The sequence below is a fragment of the Pongo abelii genome, chromosome 7 (assembly GCF_028885655.2).
Source record: "Pongo abelii isolate AG06213 chromosome 7, NHGRI_mPonAbe1-v2.0_pri, whole genome shotgun sequence".
Taxonomy (NCBI): domain Eukaryota; kingdom Metazoa; phylum Chordata; class Mammalia; order Primates; family Hominidae; genus Pongo; species Pongo abelii.
Window position 1 is genome coordinate 82,620,532 of NC_071992.2, and position 19,864 is coordinate 82,640,395.

Here is a 19,864-nt window from a genome sequence, read left to right on the forward strand (position 1 = left end):
ATTTATTCTAATGCTCTGCCTCCCCTTTTCCCCCATCCCCCGACAGGCCCTGGTGTGTGATGTTCCCCTCCCTGTGTCTATGTGTTCTCATTGTTCAACTCCCACTTATGAGAGAACACATGCATTGTATTATTTAATCCTCCCAATAAGCCAGTGTGTTACATACTATCATTATCCTCATTTTGCTGAGGCTTAGAAAGGTTAAGTGACTTGACATTAAGATAACACAGACAGTAAGTGGCAGAGCTGACATTACCCTGACATCAGTGTGGGGTGGCCTGACTTCCAACTGTGTGCACATAACACCTATGCAATCTGAGGCTCTATCAGGATCCTAGAAGGGGTGATAAGTTTTCTTCCAGTTCACATTTGCATAAGGATGTAAGTGGTTATGGGGAAATCTCATCAAGGAGTGGTAGGCAGACTTTAATGTGATCCCCAACAATTCCTGCTCTTAGTATTTGTGCCCTGCATAATTCCTTCCTCTTGAGTATGGGCTGGACCAAGTGACTCACTTCTAATGCAGAAAATATGGCAAAAATGATATGAGGTCACTTCCAAGCCTAGGTTGCAAAAGAACCATGGTTTCCATCTGGGGCCTGTTTTCTCTTGCCTTCTCTCTCACCTGCTTTGAGTGAAGCCAGGTGCCATGTTTTGAGCTGGCCTAGGAAGAAGCTTATGTGGCAAGGAGCTGATATCTCTGGCCCACAGCCAGTGAGGACTTAAGGTTTACCAACAGCCACGTGAGTGAGCTTGGAAGCACATCATCCCCCAGTGAAGCCACACATCCTCACGCCCAGGGCTCCCGCTGACACCTTGACTGTGACACTGGGGTGAATGACCTCTAGGCCTCCTTTGTTCCATTTCTGGTTGCTTCCATGGCTCAGACAGAAAATGGAGTGGTAAAGTGGAGGAGCAAATGGCAGCCATAATCCAGAGGAGTGAAAGAGGTGTGGGGAGGGTAGCAGAGGCACAGGAATGGCCTCACTCATCTGCACACATGATGGCCCTGTGCAGAAGGGAGGAGGATGGAGAGGAAAGCCTGTCCTCCCAACGATGTATTGGTGGAAATGGAGCCTAATCTCAATTGTTGCTTCTTGCTCTTGCTCCAAAATCAACTGCCATCAGTTGACAGTCATTGCACATGCCTCTTCCTTTGCCTGTGTACCTGTGGGTACACTGTCCTTCTCTTCCTTGGAAATTTAGCCCAGGTTACAGTGCTGTTGTGTATGGCTCTACAGATTGTGTACTATAAAAATCCAGATGGAACCATTCATATCCTATGAGATGATTTGACAAGTCATCATCCAGAAATCTTTCCACATCATCACCACTGAATTCTCATTATTTCAGTGCATTAACAAATATTTGAACACCTATTAAGTGCTAAGTGTTGTTCTACATGTTGGGGATTTAACAGTGAACAAGATGGATGGAGTTTCTCTTGTTGGAGTTGGTACAGGAATAAGATGATAACAATATAATAGACAAAGTAAATTTAGATTGTTGTAAAGAAAAGGGTGCATATGTTGGGGGTGAGGGAAAACTTTAGCTGGAATGCTGGGGAGATACATTCTCATGTTCTTCAATAATATACACGACTATATCCTATCAACAACAGATGTTCTGTACTTAACTATTTCTTTTTTTTTAAACCTGAAATAGCAGACAACATGTTGATATGTATACATTGGGTATTTGATGCAACGTAATAGAGTTAATTTCTTATTAGCTTTTGCATTTGTCCTAGCAGGATGAAATCGTGTTTTAAGAGAAGGCAAATTACTCAATAAACTGAGTAGGAATGTTTAGAAAATTTTATTACTCAATACTTATAAGATTAAGCATACTTTTGTGGTTTTGGTAGTGGCAGAGAGATATTTTGTAAATTTAGTACATTCTTGACATTTGTGAGCTATGTTTTCTAAGACCTAGGAGAGTTTTCAAAGTTACAAATTCCACTGCAGCACATAATTTCCCCATAAAACACAGTAAAATATAACCGATATATTTAAATATCCTTTGTGTCTTTAATGGTTTTCTATAAGTACAGGGCTAACAAATTTGTAGAGTTATTTTGTGGCTAAGACCCTTCATATCCTTCGACTTTCACTTTCATTATCAGTATTAGTGGTTGATTTTCTTTAATGTTTCCCACCCCTGAACTCCCAAAACTAAAAGTCAACGTTAAAAAAAAAAAACCATGAAAGATATTACATTCTTGACAATGAATAGAAAAGTATCGGAACATACGAAAGTGTTGGCACAAAAGGCTGGCCCACTCTTGGGATAGGGACCCACTCAACACACTAGCTCAGAGGGCTTGTGATTCAAATGAAGCATTAAGAAAATGAGAAATCACCATGAGTCATCAACGATTAGGGTTACTGAAAAATAACTGAAACTAAGAATGTTAAATCCACAGATGTTAAAGGTCTTCTGGTATCTAAATTACAGACCTATAGCAAGAGGGCACAAGCAATCCCTTGTTCATCTCTTTATTATTAGAGCATATGTGAAATGATTTTGAGGAGGAAGTCAAGTGATGTAGAACTTTCTGAGCTGGATATCTTGTAAGAAATTATTTTGGAACACCACAGATTGGGTTTTTAGCTGTGCCGTATATGCATTGCTAGGTTAGTTCCTAATTTGTCACAAATTTAAAAAGGCTCTGAACTTCAGGTTCTTTCTCTGTAATGACAGCTGCCAATTCCCACTTCCAAGGGCACAGGTGAGGATAAGCTGAGCCAGAGTTACAAGAGAACTTCCTAAACATGAAAGCAGACCATGGAATCAAGGTGTTACTGTTATTCAATCAGGTATCATTGGTTTCAAATTCCCACTTTGTTAAGCAGAATAAAAACACAGGGAAGCACTGACTAGCTGAAATGGACATTGTGTAAAGGGTTTAACTTACTTCTTTTACAAACCACTGACAAAAGGCAGGACCAATCCATTCTCTTGCATGAATACCACAGTCTATCCAGACAGCTCTTTTGAGTCGTGATCGTCTGCCCAGCTGAAAACAAGAGCATTCACAGTAACCAACTCAGGCTTTTAGATTCACTGACCAGCATAATTTAATAAGGTTTCAGCATAATTCTTCACTATAGTGTGGTTCATTAGGTAATGCATAAAAAGGACAAAGGGAGTTCCTATCTATCTTGAAAGTCCAGGCTTGTTTATGCAGAAACAATACATTTATTGTCCTAATTATAATTAAAGAACTAGAAAGTACAAAAGGAAAAGGAAAATCCCTAAAATAGGTTGCTTCTTTATTTAAAAAATTTTTTTAATTTTAATTAATTAATTTTTAAGAGATGAGTTCTTGCTATGTTGCCAAGGCTGGTCTTGAACTCCTGGTCTCTTGCAATCCTGCTGGCTCAGCCTACTTCTTCATTGTAATATAGTATGTGACTATTAAGTAAAAAGCTAAGTCCTCCCTCATCCCCTTTCTCTTTCCATCACAAGGAATATTTCTTAAATAATAGCTATATTTTATAGGTGGATAAAGTCAAATTTTATTATACCACAAAATGAAAACATAAAACAACTTGATTTCTAGAATCAAGTGGCAGATTTTTCTTTACAATGCTACTATATCAATATTACTTTTAACCTGGTTGCTAACCGAGAAATCAATAGGAGATCCTGACATTATAATTACAGGGGACCTAATTTTCATTCATTCATTAATTCACTCCACAAATATTTCAGGAAATCCTTTTTAATGTCAGGCATTGTGCTCAGTACTGGAGAGTCAAACATGAAAAGACAAGGAATTTATACGCTAGTGGGGAGGGCAAACATGTAAGCAATCAATCAACCACTATGATGTGAATATCTGTAAGTTACCGTGGGAACATAAGAATGTTATGTTGAATTTTCCTAAGTAATAAAATGTGGCTTCTCAGAAGAGGAGCACTTGAGTACTTCAGCAAGACATAAAGCTTGTTTGGCAGACAAGTTGGAGGAAGGCATCTCAATCCTGGAAGAGAATCCAAGTGCACCATATTGGAGGAACTGTGCCTGCAGTTTGAGGAAGGAACAGCAGATAAACCTCAAAGTGGATTCCCTGGATACTAAATAAAAGATGAGGCTTCCTCCTGTATTCTATGGGGTGCTTTGTGTGTGTGTGTGTGTGTGTCTGTTTGCTTGCTCATGTTTGAGGGCTCATATTGGCAGCAGTGTGGAGGGCGGATTAGAGCACGAGACGGTCAAGAATGGGGGCTCGAAGGAAGCTCAGTACTGAGGCCACTACTGCAATAGTCCAGGGAGAGCAGACACAGCGAGAAGTTAGGGTAATAGCTATGAGGACAAGAGAAGCAACTGGGGCAGATCTGAAATATTCAGTGGAAAAAATGGTCAGCTTTTGGTGGTAATTTAAAGTGAATGGTTAAAGGAGAGGAATTTAGGATGATGTCCATGTTTCTGAATTGGGAGGAGAGGGATGCCATTCTGAATCTGAGGTGCTTTTCTGAATATCCAGGGAAGAGAGTCAAGTAGGCAATGGTGGGTGAATTTAAGGTTCCAGAGGGTGGACTGCAATGGATACAGAGGTCTGGGATGACTGTTGACATTATGGGCTAGATGTGCCTATCTAGAGAGTGTTGGTGGTATGAAAGTAGGGCTGAGGAGAGTCTCAGGGATTACCTGAACCTGAGGAAAGGATAAGGGGAAAGGAGCCAGTGAATGAGACCCAGATGGTCAGAGAGGCAGGAGGAGAATCAACTAGGAGTGGTTGCTGGCCTTGGAAAGAAGTTTTAGAAGAGTTGTGGGGGCAAAGGCTGGTGAGTCAAAGTCTGAATGATAGGAGAGGAAGTAGAGATGATGATTAGAGGTAAGTCTTTTTAGAAGTTTGGCTGAGAAAGAATGGAGAGCTATAGGTCAGTAGACAGAAGAGAATGCAGGGTCAAGGGATGAATGAGAATAATGCATAGCTTCTGCATTAGTTAGTTCTCATGTAGCTATAAAGAACTACCTGAAACTGAGTAGTTATAAATAAAAGAGGTTTAATTGGCTCACAATTCTGCAGGCTGTACATGAAGCATGGATGGGGAGGCCTCAGGAAACTTAGAGTCAAGGCAGAAGGAGGAGAGGAAGGAGGCACAGCTTACATGGTGGAGCAGGAGGAAGAGAGCGAAAGGGGAAGCGCTACACACTTTTAAACAACCAGATCTCATGAGAACTCACTATCACAAGAACAGCAAGGGGGAAATCTGCCTTCATGATTCAATCACCTCCCACCAGGTTCCTCCTACAACTTTGGAAATTACAATTTGACGTGAGATTTGGGTGGGGACACAGCCAAACCATAGCAGCTTCTTACACATTTAAATAGTTTTGCATTGGTTCACTTCGAGCAGCATCAACTCACAAATACTTCGCATCAATAACTGAAAATGTTAGCGAAAGTATTCTCTGGAATATTCAATGGCAAAAATGAAATATGGTTCAGAAACCTAAGGGAAAGTATTTCTGAGATTATCAGATGATGTTAAATATGAGACTCTATAAAAGATCATTTCATTTCTTTTCCCCATAAGTTAAAGTGGAAAAAGATGGATATTTGGTAAACATTATGTATTTACATAGCAATTGCTTATTTTTACCTTTAAAATAAAAAGAGATCTTCCCTCATATGATCTTCCAATAGAGAACATGTGAATGAGGCCTGAGTGAGTTTTATTCAGATGATGCATCCAATTTTGAATCTAAGAGCAAATAAATAAAAACTATGTTAGACTCTCTCAAAATAATGGAGCTTTTAGAGAACAAAAGGAAACAAAAAGACAACAGTAGGTCTCAGAATTCAAGGAGTGTACATGGAATGTAAAATTGAACAAAAAACCTACTTTCTATTTTTAATTTTCTTTGGGATACTTAAAATTACATTTAATTTTCTGCCTTTACAGATAGTAGCTTATGTCTTTATATCGTTCTTCCATTAAAGCATACCTTCTACTACCATATATCATTAATATACGGGTAACAGATTTTTATAAAAAATTGATGTGTTCTAGTTTTTTTTGAAAACCAGAATTTATTTCTATTTTCCACAAGTATTTAAGAGGTAAAGAAATAAATCGACTTTAGGAAAACTGTCCAAACTACTTGAAAGTGTTTCTTAAAGTCCCATATATTACAATTTGCTACTGAAAGAAAATGCTAAGAAAAAGGCATTATCTTTTTTCATTTAAAGGTTCTTTGACTGAGCTACATATCAGAGGGCAAACTCTGAATAATTTCTCCAGTGATAATGATACATTTGCATTGATCCATTCATATACACTTATCTGTCATCAGGAAAAGATACATTTGAATGAATAAGGTGCTTCATTCCTGACTTAAAAGCCTTATAAGGTGTAAAAAAAACCCACAAAAGTGTCCTACCATTTTACGGTGTAAAAGGATCAGTGCTGAAAAAATAGCTAAATATATTCAGGAAAGTACCCGTATATTCTTTTCTTTCTTTTCATATTTAATCTAATGAGCAGGATATATGTGTGTGTGTGTGTGTGTATACACATACATTATGCATATCTATATTATATTTGTAAAATTTGACTGTTTTCTAGTGCATGTTAACAGTACTTCTGTGTGCAAAGTTATCTAAAATCTTTCTATTGCTTCTAATTTTAAGCTTCCAAAACATGTTTAGACATGAAATATGTGGAGATAATTTTGAAAGGAGAGTTGTCATCAAGAGAACCAAAAACCGTCTTAAGAATAGAGCAGCATCTCATTTATTTTATGTCTGGCTTTCCTTTGTTCAATTCAGAGGAAGCATGGAAAATGTATGATTCATTCGTTTATTCCTCTGTCAACAACTATGTATTTGGAGGTCTCTGTTTGCCTGCCACTGGGGTTATAGTGGTGAATAAGAAAGAAGTGGCCTGAGCTCATGGAACTTGTAGCTTATTAGAGGTGAAAGGCATTAATCAAATAACCACATAATTACATAATTAAAAACTGTGATAGATATCACATCCTTGTGCTATGGGGGCATGTAATTCACTAGGTGTTGGCGGAGGCGGGGTTTAATCCAATCTGGGAGAATAGGAACAGCTACCTTTTTGCTTAAGCTGAGATTTGCAGAACAACAACCTGTCCAGGTGAATAGTAAAGGATGTGACAGTGTGGATGATGTGGCTGTCAGTTCTCCAGGTAGGAGAAAAAAAGCATGTTCAAAGGTGCAGAGATGCCCCAAATGAAGCTTTGCCTTTGAGAGGTCTCAACTTTGCAGAGGGTGCAAGTAAGGTCCACTTTACTCATCATTTCCTCAAACTCTGGTTAGCTTTATGTTTCTTGGCTTCTTAGTGAAGGCCATTATAGCTATAATTATAGCAACATTTCCTCACTCTTCCATTGCACTTCCTATGTCCTATGTAAAAGTGGTATGGGTAAAGCAAATGAAATTAAAATTATTTTGATACTTCTTATATACCATCAAAGACTTAATAGAAGAGATAAGGTGCCTGGGACATGTAAAAGCTACATGTATTCTTCACATAGTACCTTCTCTGTCTTTATGCTTCTCCCCCAGAAGCATAAAACACATCATTTTCTCCCTTAGACCTAAATGATAAAGACGTCTCTATAAAAAACCAGAAAAAGCTCTTTTGGTTACATACTTCTTCTAAGGAGTGATAAACTTCATAATTATATCCAGAGAGGGATCTTCGGTTTCTCTGGGTGTGCGAGCTTCTTCCCTTCTCCAGTGTTTTCTGAAGATCGTCTATGAGGACCCTGGATTTGGAATGACAGACATGATGAAAAGTAAATTGAGACATTGCAAAAATCAGGCAACATCCAAAAAAAATCATATGCATCTATGTAAAGAAAGACTGTGGTGATCAATATTTCTAAAAATACCAAATGTTGGGAAAACGTTATTTTTCAGGAAATGAAAACTGTTAAATAAGTGGTGTAATGAATTTAACGTGTAAAATTATAGGCAGATATCCTCAAGTGATAGTAGTAGTAACAATAGCTACTGCTGATTTGCAGCTGCAACAACCGAATGATGGCTACGAGCACTTAGATTTACTGAGTACTACTTACCTACCAGCAGCCAGGCACTGTGCTATGTCTTTTATGTACATAATCTTAGTTAATAGCCCTATAGTCTATGTGGTAGATTCTCTTGTTATTGGTATTTATAAAATGGGGAAACTGAGTCTCAAAAGGGTTAAGAACTCACCAATATCACTCTACTGGTCAGTGCCAAGCCAGAATTTGAACTTGGAAGGTGAACCCAAATTCCAATCTTGAGATTCTAAGTCCAGGATCACTTCATGAAAACTGAGCCTAGGCTTCTCTTCCATGCCCTTACCACTTTCTTTTTCCTGCTGCTTCTTCCTGCGCACATGCCTTCCATCTCCAAGAGACTGTGCTCACGTCACTACCCAGCACCCCTGACCTAAGACAGAGAGAAAAGGGAAAGGGGAAAAGAAGCTACAGTCCTCAAGAGGAAACTGAAGAAATACCCAGAGTTGGAAAAAGTGATTTCACTGCCTGCAAGCATCAAGAATGCCAAGAGAAGAGAAGCTCAGCCAATTATAGTGAATGCACTTGGAAATTAAAGGCTGAGGCCAGGGCGGGGATTCCAGGCTTTGTGGAACCAGCTCCAGGCAGAGTCATTAGTGTTCTTGATGTGACATGTGAGTTAGATAAATACAGGCCTGTCTTCTCAATGCTCACCAGCCTCCACTAACTAGAGTTTCACACAGTAGCAAAGCGCTTCAGTCATTTGCATTACTTAAAGATGTTAGAAAGCCCCCCAGTGATTTTCCTGGGCCCGGCAGGTGGCTAAAAAGCTTTGCTTTCATATTTTATTTTCCAAAAGAACCTGTTGTTTAATGGTTTAAGTGCTATTAAAAGAACATATAATGGCATCTTTAAATAACTTTCAAGGCTGAAAGTTATTTAAAGCCTTTAATATTAATTTTTAAAAATTATTTTAAAAAATTATCTTGAATCACCTAAAGAAATATTTTCCATTCTATGAAGAAAGCAAATTAACTTAGGGTCATACTAGGTATAGGACATTCTTTTTCATTTACTCATTTGTTATTTATTGAGCACCTACTATGGATAAAACACTTAATCAGGAATTGATCATTGGCTTACTGCTTTTTTTGTTTCAATTTTTGATTTTAAAACTGAAAACATTTTAGAAATCGAGGTAAGGTGAGGTAGCTCAAAGCTTGGTTAAGTCCCCGATGGCTGCTTGCAGTGGCTCAAAATGTGAGTGGGAGGTTGTTGTAAGTCTGAACACCATCTGTATTAGTACTTTCTTTTTTACACTCAAAGTAGGAAGTTACAGATGATTAGGCTTGTATGGGCTAAAGAATTTTACAATATTGCTAAAGTAAGTCTTGAGCCAAATGAACCTCCATGTCAATTTTCTAACTTCCTTGTGTTAGGAGAGAATCTGGGATGGTCAAGAGGGATATGAGTTTGACTAGGGCTGGGGTAGTTATAAATTGTCAATGTATTCCAATACTGCAGGGAACCTTCAGCTATATTTCCTTCACCAAGATCATCTATTATTTCTCCTGGCTACTTTTTTCGATTCCCAGAAACTAAGGAAAAAAAAATGTAGACAGACTTGCCAAAGGCAGAAATCTATACCAGAATCTCCTTCTGAATTTCCAGTTGTTAAAATCTGTGGTACTTTGTTATGGCGGCCCCAGCAAACTAACCCAGGTCTCTGTTCAGTAACTTACATTGCACCCAAACGCAGGCCCTAGGAGATCAACCTTAAATTAAAACAATTAATTGTGACACTGGAGGTCAAGTCTCATTTTCCTTGTTAAGTAGTTGACTAGAAACTAGCGTATCGATGACAAGGCTATGAAATGGAGTCTCAGAACGGTCTTTGTAAACTGTTGTAGTTTCTTACTTCTTCACAGCCTGTGATGATTCCTACCCCAGTTGTGTATATTTTTGTAATGGTGACTAGAACTATTATAAACTTTCTGAGTGATTCCGTTACTCAGTACAAAACCACCTCCCCAAAGTTTCCAGGGTGGGGAGGGACCCTCAAAACACAGAAATTTTTTTTTTTTTTTTTTTTTTTTGAGGAGTCTTGCTCTGTCACCCAGGCTGGAGTGCAGTGGCGTGAACTCGGCTCGCTGCAACTCCATCTTCCAAGTTCAAGCGATTCTCATGTCTCAGCCTCCCGAGTAGCTGGGATTACAGCCATGCACCAACATGCCCGGCTAATTTTCCTATTTTTAGTAGAGACCGGGTTTCACCATGTTGGCCAAACTGGTCTTAAACTTCTGACCTTAGGTAATCCACCCGCCTCAGCCTCCCAAAGTGCTGGGATTACAGGTGTGAGCCACCACGCCTGGCCAAAAAATAGAAATTTCATCACCAACTTTTACAGGTATTTACTTTATAGAATGACCAAAATGTTTTATGGTAGAATGAATCATTTCGTAGAGGGGAATTGATCACCTAGCGGCCAGACACGTGAGGTCACATTATCTCCACTTTAAAAATCACTATAGCTATACATTATGTATTCTTGTACAGAGTAAATGACAATCTTTTGAAAATACTCCAGGCTACAATACTAAAAGTCAATTAAAATGATCTCTACCTACTGGGCCCATGGAATTTAATTGACTCATATGTTATTATCTTGGGACCAACGAAATGAATAATTCTAAATGACTGTTCTCCATGAAGAGGCAACTGATTTAAAACACTCATTTTTTAGACTTTATTCTCTGTGACATAAAGTGTGATATTTTATTCTATATAAGTTCCACATGACCTATATTTAATGACAGGAAATAGAGACTTGTTAAACTAACTGGTATATTCTTTTCTACTGAGTAGTAATTAATGAAGCATGTGATTGATTACTGAGCACCTATAGATATAATTGCCAAGCTGTTTCCTGTCAGGCATTCAGAGAATCAGAGCAGGCCTTCGAAGCTACAGCAATGACTAAAATGTGTCCAGTATGAATAATAGTTTTATGCACAGCTGTGATTCTGTTCTAGAAGCACAGATAAAATACCTTTCTGTAAAAAGCATATCAGTACTTTAATAAAGCTGTAAATATCCTTCTGGCAGGGCAGTCTCTGTGTGGACCAGGGATGTCACTGTCATTTGGCACCCCTTGGCTCAGCCCTCCAGAGAGACTGGGCCCTCACTATTAACTCACAGAGCCATCAGCCCACCCCAGGCCCCAGGCCCTCCCAGACCCCAAAACTCTGTGCCAGTTTTGACAGTACAACAACCTGCTAAAAGGTTTGGGTAGTTGGAGTAGTCACTTACTCGCATGCCTCTCAACCCCCAAATCTTAGGATTCTCAGCAAAGGGTAAGTCACTCCCTCCTTCTCTATCTCATCTCATTAAGTCACCACACTGCACTTCTCCTAGATCTTCCACTGATGCCCCTTCTCTCCTCCACCTGCTTTTCCCTGTGCCCGCTGGAGTCTCCCTTCCTTTGTAAATGAACTTCCTACATTCTCTAGCCTCTTCAGGGAACTCTCTTTTCTCATATTCTTGCCCCATCAGACATTTGACTTTTTAAAGGATACACATTCTTTTGTGGCTTTCTATTCCCAGTCTCCCTCTCCACCTGCCTACCGTGGGGGCATAAGGGAGGAAGGTCAGCATATTCTCCTGTACGCCATGAATCTTCTCGCTTCCAGGGAAAGCTCATCCTCTCTGCAGCGTCATGCCACTTCTTGCTGCTTTCTTCGAATTCTTGGCTCTGCCTTGATGTTCCTGCCCCAGAAGTACATTTTCTCCCTCCTCCTCTAATCTTGCCATCAGCCGAGGAGATCCAAGATGATTCTCTGTGATTTAGGCCACCTGTTCTTGACTGCACCAGCCTCAAAGATATCCACACAACACTCCCCTTCAATAATCTCTGTGGCTACCTTGTGGATCTTGTCACCAGCCATAAGCATTCTACCCCAGGACTCTGAGCATCCAACTACTCACATTTTGTCAGAACTTCTTTCCTTCTCATTTGTTTCTCTCAGTAACACTACATTGTTTTCAATACAAAGACCTTAATATCTTCTCTGATTCTTCCACTTGGCCCCCTCATCCCTCCTAGATGCTCCTGCCTTCCAATCCATATTAGACCCAGGGATGAATACTTGAACTATTATCTCACTGAGGACCTCAACTTTCTCACCACCCTGACCTTTCCATGGTTCTATCCAACAGAACCTCAGCTCTGTATCAGTGTCACACTCTCTCTTCTCTACAACAACCACTTCTGTCTGTTCATACCCCAGTTTTTCTCTTGGTAATAACCTTTAACCTCTCCTTCCTTACTTTCAGTAGATAATTTTGCTTCTTCATTCATCCAGAAAATTTAGCCATTGGCTGTAATCTTTTTTGACATGTCCACTTTCCTCTCTACAATCTTAAGTAGATCCACCCCATTTATCTCTTCAGTTTTAGAGAATGAGGTATCCTTCCTACTATTCAGACACTCTTCTTTCTGCACATTTTTTCTGGCATCATCGATGTCTCCCTCCCTACAGGCTCTTCCCTCAGCCTACAAATACACCAAGATTTCCCCCTACACAAATCCCAAATCTGCCAGGTAGGGATTGGTGATGCATCTCCTCCCAGTCACTTCTCATTCTCTGCTTCTCTAATTCTAACTGCTAAGAACAGGAATGGACTCTGCTGCTGTGTGTTCTCACCTCCTGTTCACATCTGTGTCTTCTAATGCAAACATTCTAATCCACCTTTAGAGTCATCAATGTTCTTTCTATTGCCAGATCCAAAGGAAACTGGTTGGTCCTTTTATTGCTGGATATCACTGCAGCACTTGGTACCCTGGACCCATCTCTTTCTTTAAAGTCTTTCTTTTCTTCTTCAACTCCTCTGACTATCTTCCACTTGCTCTTTTCTTTTTTTTGAGACAGTGTCTCACTCTGTTGCCCAGGCTGGAGTGCAGTGGCGCGATCTTGGCTCACTGTAACCTCTGCCTCCGGGGTTCAAGTGATTCTTCTGCCTCAGCCCCCCAAGTAGCTAGGATTACAGGCACTGAACCACCACACCCAGCTAATTTTTGTATTTTTAGTAGAGACAGGGTTTCACCACGTGGGACAGCCTGGTCTTGAACTCCTGACCTCAGGTGATCTGACCGCCTCAGCCTCCCAAAGTCTGGGATTACAGGTGTAAGCCACCGCACCTGGCCCCACCTGCTCTTTTCTTACTGCTCTAACCATTTTTTTTTAAAAGCAGCCCTCAAAATATCTAAATCTGTTCAAGTTTGTCTACTCAGTTACCCAAGCTAGAAAACTTGGAGTCATCCTTTCACTACTTCCTTTACTACTTACTATCCAACATGAGGAGAGTCTGCTCTGAAATATTTTTTTAATGCTCTCATGATCCTACTGCTCTGGTCCTACTCAGAGCCTCACTCCCTCTTCCCTGGACTAGTGTTTCCTATCCCTTCCACCCCACCCCACTGACATGTGCCTCCTTTGCAATGGGGCAGCACCATCCGCAAGACTAGGTCTGAGATCCTGCCCCTGCACATAAGATTTCCCACAATCTGAACTCCCTGTTTCTCCAGCATCATTTCTTTCTGCCCTCTGACTTGCACTTCATACACTAACCACTCTGCACTCATATGCTGCTTCTTCCTTTGCTTGTGTGGTCCCCTCTGCCTCTGCCTGGCTGGCATAGCTCCTGCAGAAAGCCTTTTCCACTCCTGCCTTCTCATCCACCCTCTAGGCCTTGCTAGGCTACTCTCCTTTCTTCACAGAAAAAGGTCTGTTTTTTCACTGATCACTTAGTGGTAACAGTGAATAGTGAAATGAAAGGTCCACATGGTTGCTCCCATCCCCCATTGGACTAATAAGCTCTTCAAGGTGAATATATTCATGTCAGTTTTCCCCATATGAAAAATTGTACCCAGAACACTGTTGTAAGCGCTTGATAAATAACCTAAATACAACTACCATTTGGTTCAGTTTAGTACCAATAAATTTTATAGCAAGTGAAAAGGAATGCTTACTTGTACTGGATGTTGGCTTCCTGTAAGAAGGCTAACAGGGCTCGGGAACCATTTTGGGGGATATGGACATCAGTAACTGTTCCCTCTGATACATAGGAGATACTGCTGGGCTGCCACAGGTCCACCTGTAGTGCAGGAACCAACCTATAATTCATATCCAACGTAGGGAGGAAAATCTGTGTCACAATGTCAAACACATTCTTTTGTTTGCATATAGTAACACCAAACATATTTTGGAATTAGACTTAATGCTTACATCATCAGGGTAAAGCTATTTGATCTTGAATTTGAGTTTCCGAATTATATCATATCCATATAGAATTTGATCATAATTTGCAAGTAATAATTTGAAGACCAATATATTAAAGCTACAAGGTAAAAATGAGATAAAATAGTTTTAGGTATAATTTTGATATTGTTTTAAAATTATTTGCTATGCAAATACTTGAAAAATTATAAGAAAAAAAGATATAAATCACCCTTCATCCTACCACATAAGAACACTGTGGTAGCTGGGGACTATTTGGTAATTTCAAATGGAACATTCTCTCATTCTTGGTCTTTTTTTTTCTTTTCTTTACTTTTTTTTATTTTTGAGACAGAGTCTTTCTCTGTCACCCAGGTTGGAGGGCAGTGGCGTGATCTCAGTTCCCCAGAATCTCTGCCTCCCAGGTTTAAGCAATTCTCCTGCCTCAGCTTCCTGAGTGGCTGGGATTACAGGTGCATGCCACCAGGTCCAGCTAATTTTTGTATTTTTTTTTTAGTAGAGACAGGGTTTCACCATATTGGCCAGGCTGGTCTTGAACTCCTGACCTCAAGTGATCCACCCTTCTTGGCCTCTTGGAGTGCTGGGATTACATACGTGAGCCATGGCACCCCGCCTAGATGGAACATTCTCTAGGTGCCTGCTCTTCTTCCAACACATGCCTTTCTCCAATTCCTACTCAGCCTTCACTTGTCAATATAAACAACCCTTTTCAAGGAAGACTTGGCTGCTAGGGTAGGTCTCCTTGTCATAGTTCTTAGAGCACCTGGTGCTTCTTTCTTGATGTAGCTTCCTCTTGCCAGAATGTAAGCTCCGGGAGGGCAAAGGGTTTGCCCATTTGGTTACCACCCATCCTGGAACAGTGCCTTGTGTAAATTAGCCACTCAGTATTTGTTGCATGAGTGTAGACCTCCCCCTTTGTAGTAACTCACTACATGTTCAGTATTTTGCAGGAAAGCAGAAGCCACATCTGTTTCCTTACTATAGTGTCCCCAGTGCCTTAGCCAGTGCTCTGCGCCTGGTAGGAGCTTGGCCTTCATCAAAGGCACGATGGAACGCAGATGGAAGGGAGGAGAGCCCTATGTCAGCAGGAGTTTGGGGCATCATTTCTAATTAGGCACAGTTTGTCTTCACAGTCCTGCCTCTGTCTACCCCTGACTGCTCTGGGCTTCCCTCTTCCTGCATCTCCAGACTTGGAGGATGCTGCAGGGCCTTGATCTCTGCTAAGCCCTTATCTGATAAGGTTTAGTTACTTTATCTTCACTTAAGTATCAGTGCCTGCATTCTGTTAGGAACTCTAGAAGACCAAAAATACTTTGTGACTCAGGAAAATAAACCTCTAATGATACAATTTAGTCTGGAACAGGGTAGAGAGGCTTTTATTTTGGGGACAAAGAGTCTACCTGTTTTCTTTCATGCAGCTGACTCCTCCACTCGCTTGCAAGGGCAAATCTGACTCAGCTAACATGCCAGTCCAACAATCAGCGCACAACAGAAGTGTGAGGCTGGAAGGGATGCTGAGAGGTCATTCAATCCATCTGTCAGCCCTTGGGCAAGGACACATCTAGGTCTGCACCAAACTCTCCCCGGTAGGTGTGTCTAAACCACATCTTTTAGGTCTCCAAACAGAGGAGAGTCGACAATATCCTAAATGAACTCATTCACATTTAACAAGATTGTCAGGCATTTTTCTCAATCCCTTCTATTGCAGCATAGTTTCTTTTTTTTTTTTTTTTTTTTTTGGTGTTCTATTCTTCAGTGAGGAATAGCTGGTTTCTTGCCTTTATAAGAAAAGCATGTTGGTGTCTTTCACTTTTCTTTATATATTAGATTTTCTAATCCTTTAGAAGATCGAATCTTTGGGACTTGCTTCTAAACCCATTACAGAGACAGATTTTTTATATTAAGGATAACAGTTTGCTGCCACCCCTTAATGCCAGTGGATATGAGGAAATTGTGCTGTATTCAGAGGATAGAGAGGCACAGGTAGCTAAAATAATATGAATTACCACTCTGGAGATGAGTCTGTAAGTGCTATTTTCTGGGGTACATGCTGAAATAAGAATCTTCATCCCACAGAAAAGAGCAGCTTCTCCACAGGGAAGTTCCATGAAAGGGACCCTACAGCAAGGCTTGGAGAAAGCTTCCTGGGAAACTTTCTCAGAAAGTGTGCTCAGAAATGTGCTCGGAAAGCTGTTGGCCTAAAGGACAACTGATAAAAAAAGAATTTGCAAAATCAGGAATTCTATTTTGTTGTGATATTAGGAAAGTAAATGAAAATGAATTACTAGTTTTTCTCCAGTAATATTTTAAGGAAAGGGTATTTGAATAAGCAGTATGGATATTTCAGTCAGGGTGGTGGCAGGCAGGTGCCTATAGAAGACATATGGGACAGTAATTACCATCTGAGATTTATAATGTTTCATCTGCTTTATAGATATCTCTAACCTTTTCAATAACACTTTGAGGAGGAATTAATTGTAGATACATTTAATGAAGGAGAAGATTCAGGTTCATAGAGGCTAAGTCACTTTCCCAAGGTTGCACAGGTACAAAATGGCTGATACAAGACATGCTTAACAGCAGTGCCCATAATTTACTGACCCGGTTCATGTCTTCAGGATCTTCCGAGAATATGCCAGAAAAATAAGCATCTTCCAACTTCCTGACCTAGTATTTGGGGAGGTCTGGTCAGTAGGTCTCACATTCTGGTCTTTCCTGTGGGGTTATTTGTCCCATAAATTCATATGCAGGTATTTCAAGGTTCCAATCAGCCCCCTGTGTGTAAGTTCCTATCAATAGTTTCCTTAGGGCCTGATCACATCTGGATGAGATAATTAGTAGTTCTGAACTGCAAAGCTGTGTGATTCTGAGATACAACATCACAAAAGTATCAAGAACCTTATCAGGATGGTCCAAGGCTGTTTGCCAACCATTCCAGGTATTTGCTGCAAGCAGCCACCTGATACTCTATAGGAAAGGATACTCCTTTGTAGAGCCTTCTGGCCTAGGAACCTGGTGACTATTCCCGTGTGTTCCTTTCCTCACATGATTACTAGTCACATATATACAGACATGTTTAAGAGGCCAAGGTATTTCAGTGTCTTGCTCAATCTGACAGCCATGGGCTGGAATCCTAGCTCTGGCAGCATTGGCTATGTGACTTTGGGGAGGTTAACATTTTAACATGTCTTAGCCTCAGTATCCTCATGTGTACTGTGAAGATAATCTTAAAAATATACCCAACAGGCTTTCTTGGAGGATTAATTGGAATCATAGAAGCAAAATAGCAGAGGGTCACATAGTAGAGCTCAAAATATAGTCACTGTTTCTTATTATTGCTATTTGAAAAGCATATGAAAAGAAGGGCTGGATGGAATAAGGACAGAGTTCAACTTCATATGGTTAAGATGAAGAACATGGTGAGATTGTGTCCCTATTCAGAGAGATTAAAACCTAGAGATGGCTTTAAGGGTGTAGGGGCAGGAAGCAATAAATACACGAAAAATATAAACAGTTGCAGGAACGTTTCCTAGCACAAAGTCAAATGGCTGAATTAGAAGCCATTATAGTGGTGGTGAATTCCATGGGCCCTGGAGTCTGACTCCCTACGATCTGATCTAGGCTCCCATTTAGTCTTTGTGTGATTTTGGGCAGTTTTCTTAACTTTCTGGGCCTTGCTTTCTTCTTTGGTAAATTGAAGATGATAATTATATCTTCCTTATTGGTCAATATTTAATAATGTTAGTAGTGATAATGGCAGGAGACAGACAAATTCCTAGGCAGACAGGGACAGGTACCCGGTGAAACTCGACCTTCATGCCAAAGACAGCCTGAAGCCTGAAAACCGAGCTGTCAGTTCTGGGTGGAGTCCATGAGCTGAGTGAGAACTTCCTTGATGCCTTTTAGCTAATTAAATTAAATGGTGCTTTTTTCAGGCCCGCCCATGGACCAATCAGCATAATTGGTACCCCATTCTGAGCCCATAAAAACACTGGACTCAGCGTCACAGATGGCTACCCACTTTCAGGCCCCCTCTCACACGGTGGGCTACTCACTTCAGGTCCCCTCTGGTGTTTAGAGTTTCCTGTGGCTCAATAAAATTTTTCTCTGCCTTGCTCACTCTCCAGTGTTGGTGTACCTCATTCCTCTTAGTCATGGGACAAGAAGCTGGAACCCATCAAAGAACTGTAACACATGCTCCTGCTCACTGAGCTACAGGAGTGAGAAAAAACTGCTGGGTGTTACATGCCCCCATTCACCGAGTTGCAGGCGCAGGACTGAACAAGCTGTGACATGCTGCCATTCTCTGAGCTGCGAGGCAGTGGGAATGAGTGAGCTGTGACACACTCCCATTCACCAAGCTGCCGATGGCGAGAAAAAGAGAAAGCTGTAACACTTCTTGGGGGCTCAGACCTTGGGACTCCCTGGGCGAGAGCTGTAACACCCCTGGGGCTTCGTTGTTGCTGGCATCTCCCAGTTTTTGGGTGCTACTGCATTCCTCTCATCCAGATGCTGGCGCCCAAGATGGAAGCCAGTTGCAGCATGCTGGGTCCAGCCACTGGCTGTGGCAGATGCAGTGGGCAGGCAGCGGATCCAGGCTGGGGCACAAGCTGAGTGCAACCTACTGGGCTGAGTGGGTGGAGTGGGCCTGGCGGCCTGAGTGAGACCTTGGGCAGAGGTCACAGTGGCTGCAGAGATTTCTGGCTGACGAAGTGGTACCGAAGGAATCCTATAATAGTAGTAGTTATTTTTGTTACCATTATCATGGAGATTAGAGAGATTATAGAAAATGCAGTGATTAGCAGTGTGACTTCTATAGCCAGGCAGCCTGGGTTTGAATCCCAGTTCTGCCACTTGTAGGCTGTTTTACTGCAGGCAATCTACTTAGCTATCTGCACTTCAGTTTCCTCATTTATGAAATGGGACTATAAATAGCATATTTTAAATATATTTGTTAGGCTTAAATGAATACATACACACAAAGTACTTAAAATAGTCCTGGTGGGCCAGCCGTGGTGGCTCACACCTGTAATCCCAGCACTTTAGAAGGCAGAGGCAGGCAGATCACAAGGTCAGGAGATTGAGACCATTCTGGCTAAAACAGTGCAACTCTGTTTCCACTAAAAATACAACAAAATTAGCCAGGCGTGGTGGCGGGCACCTGTAGTCCCAGCTACTCGGGAGGCTGAGGCAGGAGAATAGCATGAACCTGGGAGGCGGAGCTTGCAGTGAGCTGAGATGGCGCCGCTGCACTCCAGTCTGGGGGAAAGAGCGAGACTCCATCTCAAAAAACAAAAACAAAACCAAAAACAAAAGTCCTGGTGACTTGGAGCATTCATTAAATGATAAATAATTCAAAAGTCAAAAAAAAATTCTTTGCAATGAAAAGAAGTAATAATTCCGCTGAGCACCAATGTCATGGCTCTTGGTTCTTGTGCTGTGCTTACTTATTGGCCTGGCCTACTTCTGAGAAGCACTTGCCTATCTTTTAGCCCAGGGCTAATTACACACCTGGTTCAGGTACCATGGGATGGGGCTCTCAGTATCCTCCAGCAGCTTCAGTGTGAGTCCTATACGTG

General features: G+C 41.0%; 1 protein-coding gene across 1 annotated transcript in view; it reads right to left on the reverse strand.

The window, feature by feature from the left end:
- CPA6 (carboxypeptidase A6) overlaps nucleotides 1-19,864 on the reverse strand; it is a 317,040-nt gene that overhangs the window by 81,019 nt on the left and 216,157 nt on the right. The window contains exons 3-6 of the mRNA XM_063726667.1: nucleotides 14,018-14,142; nucleotides 7,635-7,749; nucleotides 5,613-5,714; nucleotides 2,918-3,019 (exon numbers count right to left, since the gene is read on the reverse strand). Coding sequence (XP_063582737.1) covers nucleotides 2,918-3,019; nucleotides 5,613-5,714; nucleotides 7,635-7,749; nucleotides 14,018-14,142 — 444 coding nt within the window. The remainder of the gene's footprint in view (nucleotides 1-2,917; nucleotides 3,020-5,612; nucleotides 5,715-7,634; nucleotides 7,750-14,017; nucleotides 14,143-19,864) is intronic.